Source organism: Colossoma macropomum, unplaced genomic scaffold (genome assembly GCF_904425465.1).
Source record: "Colossoma macropomum unplaced genomic scaffold, Colossoma_macropomum, whole genome shotgun sequence".
Taxonomy (NCBI): Eukaryota; Metazoa; Chordata; class Actinopteri; order Characiformes; family Serrasalmidae; genus Colossoma; species Colossoma macropomum.
This window is the reverse complement of record NW_023494785.1, coordinates 39,023,332-39,039,963: the sequence shown is the minus strand read 5'-3', so window position 1 is coordinate 39,039,963 and position 16,632 is coordinate 39,023,332. Positions and strand designations below refer to the sequence as shown.

General features: G+C 40.4%; 1 protein-coding gene across 1 annotated transcript; it reads left to right on the top strand.

Annotated features, from left to right (window-relative positions):
- Positions 1 to 1,982: 1,982 nt before the first annotated feature.
- Positions 1,983 to 10,339, top strand: lratd2b (LRAT domain containing 2b). The gene is made up of 2 exons (XM_036593920.1): positions 1,983 to 3,355; positions 9,796 to 10,339. The coding sequence occupies exon 1, from the start codon at positions 2,545 to 2,547 to the stop codon at positions 3,349 to 3,351; it is 807 nt and encodes a 268-aa protein (XP_036449813.1). The 5' UTR covers positions 1,983 to 2,544; the 3' UTR covers positions 3,352 to 3,355; positions 9,796 to 10,339.
- Positions 10,340 to 16,632: the final 6,293 nt, after the last annotated feature.

The following is a 16,632-nucleotide window of genomic DNA, read 5'->3' as shown; positions in this document are numbered from 1 at the left end:
CAGGGGTTATAGTTTCTACAACATGCTCTACTCATTTTATTTTCTATCCAAAATAACCAGTCAACCTAAATATTCCATTCTATAGTAATAAATCAAATATGTTTTCTTTGGTAACTATTTTGCCTGACAGCGCTCCACATGTCTGTCTCCACTAAGGCATTTGTCAGAGACAATAGGCAACATATTCATGTCTATTTTACTTAACATCTTTCTGTGAGGTTGCTCTTATATGCGTTAAAAGGTTTTGGACGTCTACTTTCAAACAATGGCTATCAATATCCTACATATAGGCCCAACACTCTGACGTGAATGTGAAAAAAATGTGTTTTGGATTATTACTTTTATTTCGAAACTGTCATAAAAAAATCACATAATGTTAAGCAGCAAAAATCTTAGTAAAGCAGGATGATGTAGATAATCATGGAACACAGCAATAATTATTAGACGTATTTCTGTATAGTAGTATGAAGTATGTGTTTCTATATACAGGCTGTGGTCTGACTGCTCTGATCTCACACTAGAAATTTAAAGCCTATACTTAAGGTCAATTGACAGACTTTTTGAAATTGTTTAAGGACTTAATTTCTTTAAGTCCTGAGGGCCACCTATATTTTATCAGAATTTATTTTTACATGACCATTTTCCAAACTTGCTATAGCTTGGAAATAAACAAGCATTTTTTAGTTACTGTGCCTTTAAGAGTGATATAGCATAACAACAACAATACTACTATTACTACTGGGTCATTCTACAGAAATGTCTATATTTTTATATTTGTGTTCCTAGCATTTACAGATATATTACACTTGAAAAACATGTTAGGGTTACAATTTTTTACATTTTCAAATAACATTTTAACATTTACACCTTCTTGATTCATCAATTTAGCAATATTGGTTTTTAAATATTGGTTAGCACCACAGAAGTGAAGAGAAAAACACATTTTTCTGCAATTTTAACTACAATAATCTATACATGGCTATGAAATATATAAATTAAATGACATAAAGAAAACAAATGTCAAATTAATATTATAAAATATATAATGAAAGTTGGGGTCCCCAGGAGTCGTGTCACTGGTGTTACCATAACAAAAAATCTCTTATTTTGAAATAAAAATCACACTGATGAGATCACTTGACTTCCTTTTAACTAATTTCTGACGATCTATGAGGAGAAGCACATAGTGAGTCTTTCAGTAATTTGAAATTTTCTCATTTAGCTCATGATTTAAGATTCATATGAAGCTTTCAGCTGAAGTCACTGGTGTGACTGACTTAATTTTTTTCTGAGGCAATTGTAAAAAAAAATAGAATACAAATAGATCAAATTACATATTTTAGTGGATATTCCATGATTGACAACATGTGGTTTGATGCTCTGTAGCAGCCATAACACCATCACTGGTGTTAGTGTCTCTGGTGTTACCTTTCTCATGTGTAACACCAATGAGGATTGGTAACACCAGTGACACCTATGGAGAGATAGAAAAGTGGACGTTTCTGTAGAATGACCCTACTGCTACTACTACTACTACTACTACTAATAATAATAATAATAATAATAATAATAACACATGTAGCAGCACAGTTCTTTCCAGACAGGTGATACAGTTCAGTTACAGTGATAAAGGAAAATAAACATAAGGTTAGAAATGCACTTTTATCACTGTTACAGTTTTAAACGGCTGCCCTGTATTGTGCCTCACCCAAAACACAGCACTCACTAAAACACTCCTTATAACCTCAGTGTCAGTGGGCGGGCCTAAACTACTGTAGGCTGAATAATATATATGTAAACATGTTGGCGTCACAAAAACACCAAACTCTATATTTCCATGTATTTCCATGTTTACACCCCACATTTAGCTAAAAAACTATTCCAGGCCCTTTTAGCCACAGAAGTGCTCAGTGTAGCAGCTCGTTGCGGTCCGTGTACCTGATGAAGGGTGACAGAAATGGTGCACTGTCACTTTAAGAGTGAGCGCGCTGTGCGGATATTTAGTCCGCCGAGAGCGCAGCGCTCGGCACAACACGGAGCGGCGAGCTGTCCGAGGAAACTCGTTTTCCTGGCCAAAGAGGGCAAAAATTCGCCCCGAGTGACTTTATCCTTGAACTTCTGAGGGAAATTCGGGGTCGATGAACGACTGTAGCCTGTTGTTGACGTGTTTCCCGCGAGTTCTTTACCGTTTCGGCCGGGCTGTTTCCGTCGTTTGACACCAGGAAGCGAACAGGTGAAACACACCTGTTCACAGTCCGCTCAGGACAGCCATGAGTGTCATCTGAGGAGAGGAACGGAGGTGAAACCACCGAAATACTGGCTCAAATTCGGCTCGTGGTCGTGTTTTGAGTGCCGAATGAGCAGCATGTCCTCCTCCGCGGTGGAGTGGAAGCCCTCCTGACCTCGCTGACGGCAGTAAGACGAACTTGACTCGCTTCTTTTTGTTGTTGTGTTTGTTTTCCGAAGTCTCTCTCAGCCCCTTAAACCCTGTGGGGAACGGGAAAGGGAAAGGGAGCAGAAACGGGACCAAAAAAATAAGGTTTAATGGGAAACCAAGTGGAAAAACTGACCCATTTGAGTTACAGCGAAGTTCCCACGGCGGACCCGAACGGATACGAGCCGGAGGACGACTGTCCCCGGATCGGCGTGTCGTACATTTTTTCCAATGACGACGAGCAGGAGGACAACGACGTGGAGAAGGATGACGAGGGGAGCCAGTACGACGGCAGGAACGAGTTGGAGTGCGCCGTGTTTTACCGCGACGAGTGCGTGTACGAGAGGAACCCCAAGTCCATCGAGATGGCCACCCAGCCCTGCGAGAACCTGCTGAACGAGTGCAAAGCCGGTGACCTGCTGGAGTTCGTCTCGGCTGGCCAGTATCCACACTGGGCCGTGTACGTGGGGGACTTCCAGGTGGTCCACCTGCACCGGAGCGAGATTAAGGTGGACTTTCTCGTGGACGCCAGCCAGGGCAAACGGGGCAGAATCGCGAACGAGTTGTACAAGTTCCGGCCCCTGCGCCCGGACGCTGTGGTGCAGGCGGCGATGGACCAAGTCGGAGCCAAAGATGGTGATCTGTGCTGGAGGAACTCTGAGTGTTTCGCCGCCTGGTGTCGCTTTGGCAGGCGGGAATTCAAGACCGGCGGCGAGATCCGCATCGGCAAGCAGCCGTACAGGATGAAGCTGCAGCTGAGTGAGAAGAAGAGCCATGTGTTGGAGTTCCAGAGCTTGGAGGACTTGATCATGGAGAAGAGGAGGAACGACCAGATAGGACGAGAGGCGGTGGTGCAGGAGTTGGCCAACCATTTGAACTGCAGCGAGGAGATCGATAGCCATTATGGTTGTAACTGATGAGGCAAGTGTTTCCCAAACTTCCAGCCCTGGAGGCCCTACCTGAAGCCCTACCTGCTTGTTTTCTGCTGATTCACACCTGACTCAGCCCAAAGAAGGACTTGATCATGAAGTAATGTATGACTCAGGTGGAGGAGAAGCACAGAACTGTGAAATGCAGGTGGAGTACAGTCAGTGCATAACCAGGATCTCATAGGCTCCAGTACAGAGAGAGAAAATAGGCCTTAGAGATGATCATTACCTTTAATGAAGTAAAAGAAAGTATAATTTGCTTTCTTTCCTCCTGTTATGTCTCAACCAAGGTTGTATATTATTAAGTTATGTAGAGGAAAACATATAGCTCACGATTTTCAGTTTGATCCATGAAACTGGGCTTATGATTCGAATAAGTTATGACTACACTCGTATTGTTGTCGCCCAGCTTGCTAACAGCACTAAAGCTGGGAGGCAGGAAGAGTGATGGAGTGATGTGGTGGTCATGTTGAAACAGTGCAGTTGCATAATTAATAAAATGTCCGTTCTTCACAATGCATTGTCACAGTTTTGCGTTATGATATTACGACTGTACGATGCATTGTTACACCACTATGTAGTCCCCCATGAGTCATGGGCGTAAAATAGCATAAAGAGTGATATAAGGGAGCCAGTATAAACTGTAGTGGGCCCGGACGCTGTGGGGCCACCTGCACTGCCAGTCCTGGTCCTGGGGTGACCTGCATATTGTCGCTGTTCAAAGTAAAAGAAGCATCTCCCAGAATATCCAGGCAATTATGAAGCATTGCTATTGGTCCAGTTATCATGACACAATGTAAAGTGCAACTAAAAGCCGCAAAAAAAAAAAATTTTTTTGGGCAGTGACAGTATGCTGGTGTTATCCCTGCTCTGACAAACCAGATCCATCTAATTAAGAGTTTTACCAAATTTACAAGGGCGTGTTCGAGCAGGGAAAACACTAAAACCCGCTTCTAAAAGGACTGTTTAAAGTTCAGGTTTGGGAACCACTGAACAGGGGATTATTTCACAAAGCAGGGCTTCTCAGTAAAGCTGGATAAACCAGCCTTATCCAAAGTGTTGGTTGTCCAGTAGGAATGCTCCTTAAATTATCTGGCTAACAGAGAAAGCTTGCTTTGTGGAATTGAGTTGGGAAATGCTGGCTTCTGGGTTTAGATCAGATGCAGTCCTTTGGGACTCTCGTTTGTCCACCTGAGCCAAGTAATTAAGGGCTGTAGAACAGCGTTTCCCATCTTCAGTTCTGTAGGCTCAACCTGCGTTACTCATTTTTGTGGTTTCTCTGTTTAAATGCAGCCCAAGTAGGACTTGATAATGTGCTATTAGATATATATAAGATAAGGCACTGGGAAAACACGCCATCATGCAGTGTAGACTGACCACAGGCCCGGAGTTGGGAGGCACCTGTGTAGTTAAAAGTGAAGGGTTTCCGTGTGGGCAGTTTGTACAGAGATGCCCTGGTTTAGTCATTGCTAAAGGTCGATGACTAAAAGATTCCAAGTTCTCGGCTGAGTAGGAAACTTTTTTTTATACGTTAGTATATACAGCAGAAATATATGCACCTTTTATAAATCAGACACTTTTCTACTCATTTAAACGCTCCTTATTCTTTCAGATTTTCGAAGGCAGTGAAGTTCTATTGTGCTGAACACTGACAGCCTTTTCTTTAAGGCCTGTGAAGCATCTAATCCTGCGTTTATTTGGAAACAGTTTGTGTCATTGTTATTTTTGTATGCAGACCCATAGCGCAGTCCGTCTCAATGGATCAATAAAGCATGTGTTTATTTTCACTACTCAATAGTTCTTATTTCTTGTTAAGCTCATGTTTCTGCTACCATTTTGATCATGTAGTGGCCTAAGAATGTTCACATTGTCTTTTAACCTGCTTATCATCTGTTGAGAAAGTAATGCAGAGATGGTAAATGCAGCCAAAGGGTGTATTTTTACCTTTTTAACTTCTTGGAACCACCAGTGTTTCTAAAACGCACACGTCATATTCTTAACTTCATAGCTTTCATATTTCAAAAAGTGGGTGTCGTATGAGAGCTGTAACTCTCTTCTCTCCAGTCAAATAGATGGGTACTGTAATTTAAGTTTATAATAAAAGAAGCTGAACTCACTTTTTTTTTTTTTTACTGAAAGTCGACCCATTTTTCCACAAATCTGGGCTATAAACTATAAACAGATGGCGTTTCTTCAGTGATCTGCTCTGTAAAAATTATTTTTATAAAATAACACAAAGAGCGTCTAAGATTTTTGGCTTTCAGCAGTAAATTGTAAGAATATAGGAATATGTTTATGATCATAAAACATTTACTGTTCGTTTGAGGGGAAGTTTTACATTTACATTTATTTCATGCAGTTACTGAATGTTATATGTTAAATGTTATATTTACTAAAAGGATATTGCATCTGAATCTAATGTACGCAGCACTTGGAACATATTATGGTGCAATTCAGCACCTGGAGCCATACACAGTCAAGTGTATCAGTGCTTGTTGGAGTGCAAGTTTGGATTGGATGATGTTTTGATATTTAGAAAAGAAACATTAAACACAGAGTTTCCAGTTTATCAGGTATACCTACTTCAGGTGTACAAATTGCTGATGTTTGCTCCTCTGTGGCTGAAATAAACAATCAAAATTTACATTTGTTATCCCTTACCCTGTCCGCTATATATATATATATATATATATATATATATATATATTATATTTGGCTGGTGGACCATTCTCAGCAAAGCTGGTACATGTGGCATTACTGGGTTTTTACAAGCCTCAGCGTCACTGCAGAGTTGTGTTAAAACCTCCAGCCAACAGTGTTCTGACCACTGATAAAAGGCGGGAAGATGACTAACACATGTTGTGCGTGGAGGAAGATGAGCTATATTGTGGTGACTATATTTTGGTTTTCAAAAGAAGAGGACACGGGCCAGGAGCGGCATGGGGCAGAGTGTAGAAAGCAAATGTCAACATGAAAGCAAAGCCAACTCAAAGACATTTTAGGCAATTTTAGCACTCCCTGACTGATGCTATGTTTAGGTCTCAAAAAGAGGATGGGGGCCCATTTCCTTACCTAAAATATCGTAAAGAAAATGGCGGTGAACTTCGTTGTGCTTGAGGGCTTGTTATACCACCTAATGCCACAAGTAGTACCACACTTAACCATAAGCATTTCCTTCAAGCGGAAATTTAAATGCATTACTTCTCTTATCTCTTTATGATCAAACAAGCAGTTGGGAAGTTATTTTTATTACTGCCGATATGCTCAGAAAAGCTTATTGTGACATTGTGCTGTAATTTATCACAATAATGATAAATATTGTTGTATCGCCCAGCTCTCCTGTACCACAGTGGTCTGATCCTGGATATCGGCCTTCCTGCAGACTTTAGCTCCAACCGCAATCCATCTACTTACTGTGTTCAGAAATCCTTGATTAGCTGAATTGGAGGTGAAACCTGCAGGAGGGTAGATCTCCAGGAGGATGGTTGGTGACCACCAACAATGCTGAACACCAACCAAGCATACCGATAAAGTAGCTGTACTGACAAAGCTTTCTCTCATTTTGGCATTAGTGAGAAGCATTTCAGACGTCTGTGCAACTATTATTAGAGGAAAAGAATGACAGACTAGGAATTTGTTTTCTGGGACACGACTAACACTTTGCAACCTTTGCAAAAATCATATCACACTTTTCAAAATGTTTTTGACAGCCCTGGACTTCAAGGGCTCATTAGAAACAAGTCCACACATAAAACTAGTAAACTGGGAGACTTTGTTGTGTGAAGTTGTTGAAAAGGAAGGCAAAGCATTAACAGAGTACTTTTGTTCTGCTTGTGGAAAAAAATTTTAGGGCTGTTTCGGTTCGTTCAACTGAGACTGCATTAAGAAACTAGCGAATAACACAGCACAGGGGAGGCGGGCCTCAGTGTTTTCCATCACACCTGAGCCCACTTATCAGCTTACACTCAAATATGTGAACCGATCAGGCATAACATTATGACCGTTATGATGAGTAATACATTGAAAAAAAAAAAAAAATTAAATTTTTTTGTACAAGCCAAATTCTAGTTTTAAATTCAGCAAATGAACAGTAATTGTGCATTAAAATGTACAGTAGTGTGTTCTCTGTAGAGGATGTGTAACATACTTACACCGATCAGCCATAACATTATGACCACCTCCTTGTTTCTACACTCATTGTCCTTTTTATCAGCTCCACTTACTGTATAGGTGCACTTTGTAGTTCTACAGTTACAGACTGTAGTCCATCTGTTTCTCTGCATACTTTGTTAGCCCCCTTTTACCCTGTTCTTCAGTGGTAAGGACCCCCATGGACCCTCACAGAGCAGGTACTATTTGGGTGGTGGATCATTCTCAGCACTGCAGTAACACTGATGTGGTGGCGGTGTGTTGGTCTGTGTTGGCTGGTATGAGTGGATCAGACACAGCAGTGCAGCTGGAGTTTTTAAACACTGTGTCCACTCACTGTCCACTCTATCAGACACTCCTACCTTGTCAGTCCACCTTGTAGATGTAAAGTCAGAGACGATAGCTCATCTGCTGCTGCACAGTTTGTGTTGGTCATCCTCTAGTCCTTCATCAGTGGTCACAGGACACTGCCCACAGGACGCTGTTGGCTGGGTAGTTTGGGTTGGTGGACTGTTCTCAGTCCAGCAGTGACACTGAGGTGTTTAAAAACTCCAGCAGCACTGCTGTGTCTGATCCACTCAGACCAGCACAACACACACTAACACACCACCACCACGTCAGTGTTACTGCAGTGCTGAGAATGATCCACCACCCAAATAGTACCTGCTCTGTGAGGGTCCATGGGGGTCCTTACCACTGAAGAACAGGGTAAAAGGGGGCTAACAAAGTATGCAGAGAAACAGATGGACTACAGTCTGTAACTGTAGAACTACAAAGTGCACCTATATAGTAAGTGGAGCTGATAAAATGGACAATGAGTGTAGAAACAAGGTTGTTATGCCTGATTAGTGTATATGCATATGCACTGTAAGCAGTCTCATGCAAAATCAAAAAATACTTTATTTTGTAAGTTCAGTGCAAGATTTTATTCTAGGTTAATTTGGACCGTTCCTATTGGACGGAAATTTGTACACAGCGTAAACACCAGCTAGAGTTTCCAAAATATGGAGATACGAAGTTTAGTTCTGACAGTGCGGATATGCTACATTAGAGTTCATTGCCCTACATGCAGACAAAGGAAACACCAGCATATGTGACAGGAAATAAAACAACATAAAGTGTTTTGGAGAGGTGTTGTGTCACCGCAAGCTGCGAGAACAGTTTCAGTGCACCTCTGCATAGATTCTCTGGAGCCTCAGGAACTACACTAGCGTCACAGTCACTGAAAGTGTGCTTTCAACCACAATTTCCAACCCTGTTTACTGAAGTCTTTCCCACAGGCCTAAATGTAGATGTCGCTTTAGTCACTCGCTGGTTAAGCAGTCTTTATGCCTGAAGCTCCTGCCCCTAAAATGAACCCTCTCTCAAAGTCACTTAGATCTTTTGTTCTTGCCATCTTGATCCAAAACCAAGGTCAGCTGGGCCTTTTCAGCATCACACCACATGTTTAATTGCTTTATTTAATGATGCTGGAAGCATCACTTGTTATATTTCTCCACTCATTTATTCAGGTTTTTCCTTTGTCACTCATCAGTACATTACATAACATGTCAATGCTGTCACATCAAAACTTGTTTTATTGTTCATTTTTAAAACTGTTTGACTGTGAAGTTTTCTACATAACTCAATCATAAAGATGTAAACAACCATTCAGGGTGGTTTGATGTGAAATAGGCCTGTAAATCGCTGTTGTCGGAAAAAAACCTCATATCTTCAAAATGAACTTTACAGGACAAGGAAAAAACCTACTTTACTTTTAATGTAAGTCAATGGAACCGGACGTCTTTCCAAGTCATTTTGGGCCGTTTCTTTTAGTCCATTCATTCTGAAGTTTACAAACAATATAAAGGGTAACAGGAATTTTCATATTGAGTCAAAAACACAAAAAGGTCAAAAATGGAGATACAAGGTTTTCTTCCGACAACAGCGATACGTTCATAGCAGTAGTGATAGGAACCAGACGTCAGAAGCATCTAATACCTCTAATAGCTACCTCATCTCACGTCAATACTAACAAATATGTCGTCTTATGCCTGAGGCAGTGTTTACCATAGTTGTGATATAATCTTTTGGCCTAAAATTCATGGTGGAGAGGTGCATGCAAGGCCGTCGTAAGATGAAATAGTCCCCAAAGAAAACATATTATTTGGATTAATCATTATTTTTTCATCAGCAACATTACATACAAAACCTCAGAAGGCATGTGGATTCACTGGTGGTAAATAAAATGACTACATTCGTGTTGCTGAGATGACAGTGATGATATATAATCTTTTTTTTCAGTATATATTTGGGTGCTGCCGTGTTCTTCCATGACCTGAGATTGACGCCCCTGATCTAGCAGTCAGCACTCTTCAGGGATCTTGCTGTGAGGAGCTGCCAGCGAGACACGTTAGAAGGCAGAATGTCGGACTAGCTTGCATACACTGGCTTCGTGACACCAGGTTGAAGATTCCCAAAGCTGGCGCAATCTGTAATGTGACGTTGCCTAAGGAGGTCTCTGTTTACCCGAAGAAGAGAGGATTTATCCACTGCTGCTGGAAAAGTTGACTGTGTTCCGAAGATAAGATGTACAGATACTAAGAACAGATAACAACTGCTCTGAGAAGTGTTTTCAAACTAAAAGTCTTAGTGAGATTTGAATCTCAGTTCCAGCCACTTTCATTTGGTACCAGATGTGTTTATATATTGTGTAGGATCAGCCTCATAGTCACCCACAGCATAGTTTCATCTTTATTTCAATTAACATTAACATTCTGGGGTCCCTTTCTCATTAAACTGTAACATATAAATTAAGAAATGTTTTAAATCTACGCCTATTGTCCATTTTATCAGCTCCACTTACTATATAGGTGCACTTTGTAGTTCTACAGTTACAGACTGTAGTCCATCTGTTTCTCTGCATACTTTCTTAGCCCCCTTTTACCCTGTTCTTCAGTGGTCAGGACCCCCATGGACCCTCACAGAGCAGGTACTATTTGGGTGGTGGATCATTCTCAGCACTGCAGTAACACTGACATGGTGGTGGTGTGTTAGTGTGTGTTGTGCTGGTGCGAGTGGATCAGACACAGCAGTGCTGCTCTGCACAGTTTGTGTTGGTCATCCTCTAGTCCTTCAACAGGACACTGCCCTCAGGACGCTGTTGGCTAGATATTTTTGGTTGGTGGACTATTCTCAGTCCAGCAGTGACACTGAGGTGTTTAAAAACTCCAGCAGCACTGCTGTGTCTGATCCACTCGTACCAGCACAACACACACTAACACACCACCACCACGTCAGTGTCACTGCAGTGCTGAGAATGATCCACCACCCAAATAGTATCTGCTCTGTAAGGGTCCATGGGGGTCCTGACCACTGAAGAACAGGGTAAAAGGGGGCTAACAAAGTATGCAGAGAAACAGATGGACTACAGTCTGTAACTGTAGAACTACAAAGTGCACCTATATAGTAAGTGGAGCTGATAAAATGGACAATGAGCGTAGAAACAAGGAGGTGGTCATAATGTTATGCCAGATCGGTGTAAGTATGTTACACATCCTCTACAGAGAACACACTACTGTACATTTTAATGCACAATTACTGTTTATTTGCTGAATTAAAAAAAAAAAACTAAAATTTGGCTTGTACAAAAAAAAATGAATATTTATATTTTATTTTTTTTCCAATGTATTACTCTGCCAATAAATAAAAGTTGTGCACTAAAAAGTGCAGGAAAATGCCTTTTTTAAGTTTGTCCCCTGGTAGATCTCTGCCACAAGTGGCCCAGATCTGTTTTAAGACATGTGGTCCACTTTTGTCTTACATGCATTTACAAGATAAGTGTTTCTATGAAAGTGGCCAGTGAGTGCCCATCTGTAGCCTATTGAACATAAGCACATCAGAATGGTAAATACATATACCTGAACTATTTGATTCCACAGGACTTTCCCATTGTTGCTCACATTTCTTCAACCGCATAAAACTCAAAAGGTGAGACATTACAAAGAGTGAAACAGAAAACTGAAGAGACGCTTGTTTTTTTCATCACTTTATAGGCTGTATGGAATGAATGTGAATGAATGTAATGGGCAAAACTGTTGTCATGGGGATGAAGACTAAGACACATGACCAGCATTCAGAATTTACAGTCAATCTCCCACCTGAAGCAAAAGAGCTTTTCAAAATTGACTGTTCTTCTATAAGAGATTGCTGAATGTTTTAAGTTCTTAAACTCCATGAGTTTTTTTGTGAACATGGACATAAGTAGCATTACTGAGTCTGGAAATGTGGTATTAAAGAAAGAAGATCCAGCTCGATTATTAGTTTTTAAATGTAAAATCCACTTTAAACTGATGAAGATATGATGGCAATAGTAGATTTGCACTTTCATCCTCAGAAAACATGTCTGTCACCGAGTTTTGACTGAGTTCTCTTTAATTGAGTTTGCATTCTTTTCCATGTAATTACTGGATAATAAGGCTTAGGGTCAAAAACATCTAAATACAAGTTAATTAAATTGGGGAAGTACCTAATACAAGGTATTAGGGACCCGGACTCTTGTACTTTCCCTGCACCGTTTTGTTTATTGTTCTATTTTTTGGATCCTAATCCTCACTACGTTCGGTTTATTGTGCACAATTTAAAAAAAGCCACAAAGTCAAAAGGTTAATGACCATAGCTGGTTAACTAGCAGCAGCAGTTTGTTAGGTTGCTAAGCTATGTGGGCCACTTCTTTTTTGTTATGCTGTGGAGCAGGGGTCTTCAACTGGTGGACCGTGATCCAGATTTGAAACGAGTGAAATTGTAATTCTTTTACTGATTTTTTTTATCTTTAGTTGAAAAACCAGGCATTTCTTCATCTGTAGATAAATATTTTTGAAGATTTTTTTACAACCCCATTTCCAAAAAAGTTGGGACGCTGTGCAGAATGTAAATAAAATAGAATGCAATGATGTGCAAATCATTTAAACCATATTTTTAAAGGAAAATACTACAAAGACAACTTATCAAACGTTAAAACTGAGAAATGTTATTGTTTTTTGAACAATATATTCTCATTTTGAATTTGATGCCAACAACACATTCCAAGAAAGTTGGGACAGAGGCATGTTTACCACTGAGTTTCATCAGCTTCTTTTACCAACACTCTCTAAGCATTTGGGAAGTAAGGAGATCAATTGCTGTAGTTTTGAAAGTGATATATTTTCCCATTCTTGTTTGATACAGAATTTCAGCTGCTCAACAGTTTGGGGGCTCATTTGTCGTATTTTTTATTTCATAATGCACCAAATGTTTTCAGTGGAGTGACAGGTCTGGACTGCAGGCAGGTCAGTTTAGCACCCAGACTCTTTTAATACAGAGCAATACTGTTGTAATACATGCAGAATGTGGTTTGACATTGTCTTGCTGAAATAATCAAGGCCTTCCCTGAAAAAGACGTTGTCTGGAAGGCAGCATTTGTTGCCAAACATGTATATATCATACAAAATTAATGGTGCCTTCACAGATGTGTATGTCACCCATGTGCCATGTGCACTAATGCTCCCCTATACCATGAATCATTCACCATCATGAATACTGGCTTTTGAACTGTGCACTGATAACAAGCTGAGTGGTCTTTAACCCGGACGACACAGCGTTCATGATTTCCAAAAATAATTTCAAATGTTGATTTGTCGGACCACAGGACACTTTTCCACTTCACCTCAGTCCATTTTAAATGAGCTCGCGCCCAGAGAAGGTGGCAGCGTTTCTGGATCCTGTTTATATACAGTTTCTTCTTTGTGTTTTAGAGTTTTAACTTGCATTTGTGATGCAGCGGTGAACTGTTTTTCACAGGCCATGTCAGAAGTGTTTCTAAGCCCATGCAGTGATTTCCACTTGAGAATCATGTCTGTTTTTAATGCAGTGCTGCCTGAAGCCCAAAGATCATGGCCAGCAAGTATTGGCTTTTGGTCTCATCCCTTATGTACAGAGATTTCTTATTCTTAAATAGTTCCACTCTTTGATCGTGCAGTCTTTCACAGAGTGGTGAACCCGTCCTCATCTTTACTTCTGAAAGACTCAGCCTCTCTGGGATGCGCATTTTATACCCAGTCATGTTACTGACCTGTTGCCAATCAACCACCAGGCGTTTTTTTTAGCATTACACAACTTTACCAGCCTTTTGTTGCCCCGTCCCAACTTTTTTGGAACGTGTTGTTGGCAAAATGTTCAAAATGGGCAAATATTTTTCAATAAACAATACAATTTCTCAGTTTCAACATTTGATATGCTGTCTTTGTTCTATTTTCAATTAAATATAGGGTTTCAATGATTTGCACATCAGCATTTTATTTTTATTTACATTTTACATGTTTCTGGACCTTTACAAGTTTTAACACTCCTGCTGTAGATCATCTCACAAGCTGTAATGGACAGGAAATACCTCCGGTAACGACACAGATAACAAACTCGGACTTCCTGTCCCTTAACTCCTTTGATATGAGCTCTACTGATTGTATTTGATAGTGAACTCAGTGCTACAAAGAGAAGACATCGTGAGATGCATCTCTTAAGATGTCTGCTACTAAATTCATCCATATGATGGGTGTTTTAAAAAAGATCAAACTCCATAATTTGACTGGGGCAGCAATGTTTGTGGGAAGAACAGTGGATTTCACATCTTGTAATTCAGCATTCCTGGAATGCTCAGCAGTTTTGCTCATGTTGCAGTGCAAAAGAGTTTAAAGCATGTCTCAAAAGTCAATGAGAGGTCAGAGAAAGGATACAGACACAGAGGGGGGACAAATCAAAAGATAAAGTGAGTCAAGTGTCTTAGTAAGGTGCTAGATCTGCTTCAATGCACGTTGGCCTAGATTCTACAGCTTTGTGGAACTGTACTGGAGCGATGGAACACCATTCTTCCAAAAGATATTCCTTCCGTTGTTTTTTTTTTTTGTTGATGATTTTGATGGAGAACGCTGTATAACATTCCAGAGTCCATGTCCAAAATCTCCCACAAGTGTTCAGTTGGGGTGAGATTTGGTGAACATGAAGGCCACATGCTTTACACTATTTCCATACTAATCAAACCTTTCAGTGACCACTCCTGCCCTGTGGATAGGGACAGGAAAAGACTTTAAGATAGACATGTTATAGTGTTTCAGTGTTTAGTTATCAGTCAGAATAACTTTATATTCCTCTAAGACGACAAGTGGACCTGAACCATACTTACAAAACTTACCATCACAGCATAACAGAGCTACCAGACCCCCTCCCTGTACAGGTCAAGGATTCAGCTTTGTAATGTTATATTGGCGTATGCTGCACATGCACTCGCCCACTTGTGGAGAATAAGGCGAAGGAAGACTAATCTGACCATTTCACTATTTCCCACATCTCTGTAGACCAGCGCTGATGGTTTTTGCACCGTTGAACTCTCAAATCTGCATTTGTCTTTATAAGGAGGGGTTTATGCACTGCAGCCCTACTGTAATATCCCTTTCTATGTAGCTGTGGATGGACTGTTCTTGCTGACACCGTCTAAACAGGTCCTGCTCTGACATTCTCAGTCAACCGAGTCACCATGTCACGCTAATTCATGAACATAATTATCAGTGAATATGTGTTTCCAGCCCCAGTTACTGATGTTTTTCCTATAGATTTGAAAGCAGAGTCACTTCTCATGTTGAAACACTAGCTAGCCGTCAGCCATCTGTTCCCTAATGATGACCCCTCTTTTAAAGTCTTTTCCTCTTGCCATCTTGACCCAAAGTCAAGGTCATCTAGGCCTGTTCAATGTTTTTATACACGCCACGGTGCATGGTACAATATTAACTGCTTAATTGTATTATTATTTCAACTTTTCCCTTTGTTTGTAATAAATCTCTATCATTTTAATACTAAACTGTAATATCTGTGGTGATTCACCACTGAAAATCCTTTTTACTTGAGATTGTCGATTAAACGTGTCTGGGGAAACTGGCTTTTGATAAGTTAGGATCTGGAGTTTTCCAGGTAGTTGTTATTTTACTGTACAGATACACTTTAATGTTATATGGTAGAAGAACAGGAGTCTTAAAAAGCATGGCTTGTCTTTCTGTGGGGTAGTTATGGCTGATGTCATTCAACCTCCATTTGATGTCATCATTTAAGTTAGGCTCGATGATTAGATTACCCCTGGAAATACCCTGTTACTTTACTCACTACAAACTTATTCCCTTCGAACGCTTTGATGTTTGCAAACAGGACAACTCAAACACGGCCTTTCCTTGGCCAGCGTCCACTGTTTTCTTTACTGTCCACTTTAAAATGCCATCTTCACAGCCCTGTCTCTCTCTCTGCCGCCAAAATGCCGCCTGTTGTGTTAGCAGCACAATGACCGGCATCTCACTGGCCCTCACTACCATGGAAACATTTGAGACTGTTTGCACTGTGAGGGGTCTGTGATTGCAAACGTGTCTGAGTCCCACGCAGAGACTGCAATAAGGGGGTGGGGGGATGTCAGGGGAGTCCCCATGCCGTTTAGACTCGGAGTTCAAACCTGCAAAGCACAAATGCGAAGGATTCTGGATAGTGTAAGATATTTTGGTCTAGTAATGATTTCTGTATACATAAACTCAGCGAACACAACTACCTGGTCTCGACTCTTATTGTCTATTGTATCAGCTCCACGTGCCTGTCTACCTATCTATCTATCTATCTATCTATCTATCTATCTATCTGTTGGTTAATCTCCTGAAATTACAGATAGTTATAGTACGTATTTTGTATTTAATTCAACTTATTTAACATTTTTAACTTGTTTAACATTTTTAATTCTTAATTATGTAAGAAACTATATAATAAATACAAATGTAAATACATTCAAATGAGAATCGCACATATTTTCCAAAAATGTCTGCATAATTCAGTCACTGAGTTGCAAACAAAGTCATTTAGAGTGGTTTGATGTGAAATGGTTCATTGCAGAGAAACGTACTGACTCAAATTTCTTCACAGTGGAGCCAGGAGTCACAATGCCTACAACACAAATGTAGCCATTTTATTTACTACCCAAAACCACCAGTGAACCTACACGTGTCTTCTGGTACTTCTATGTAATTCTATGAAGGAAAAGTTGTGCTTTCTTTGGATGCTGTTTTGCTTTATATCGCCCCA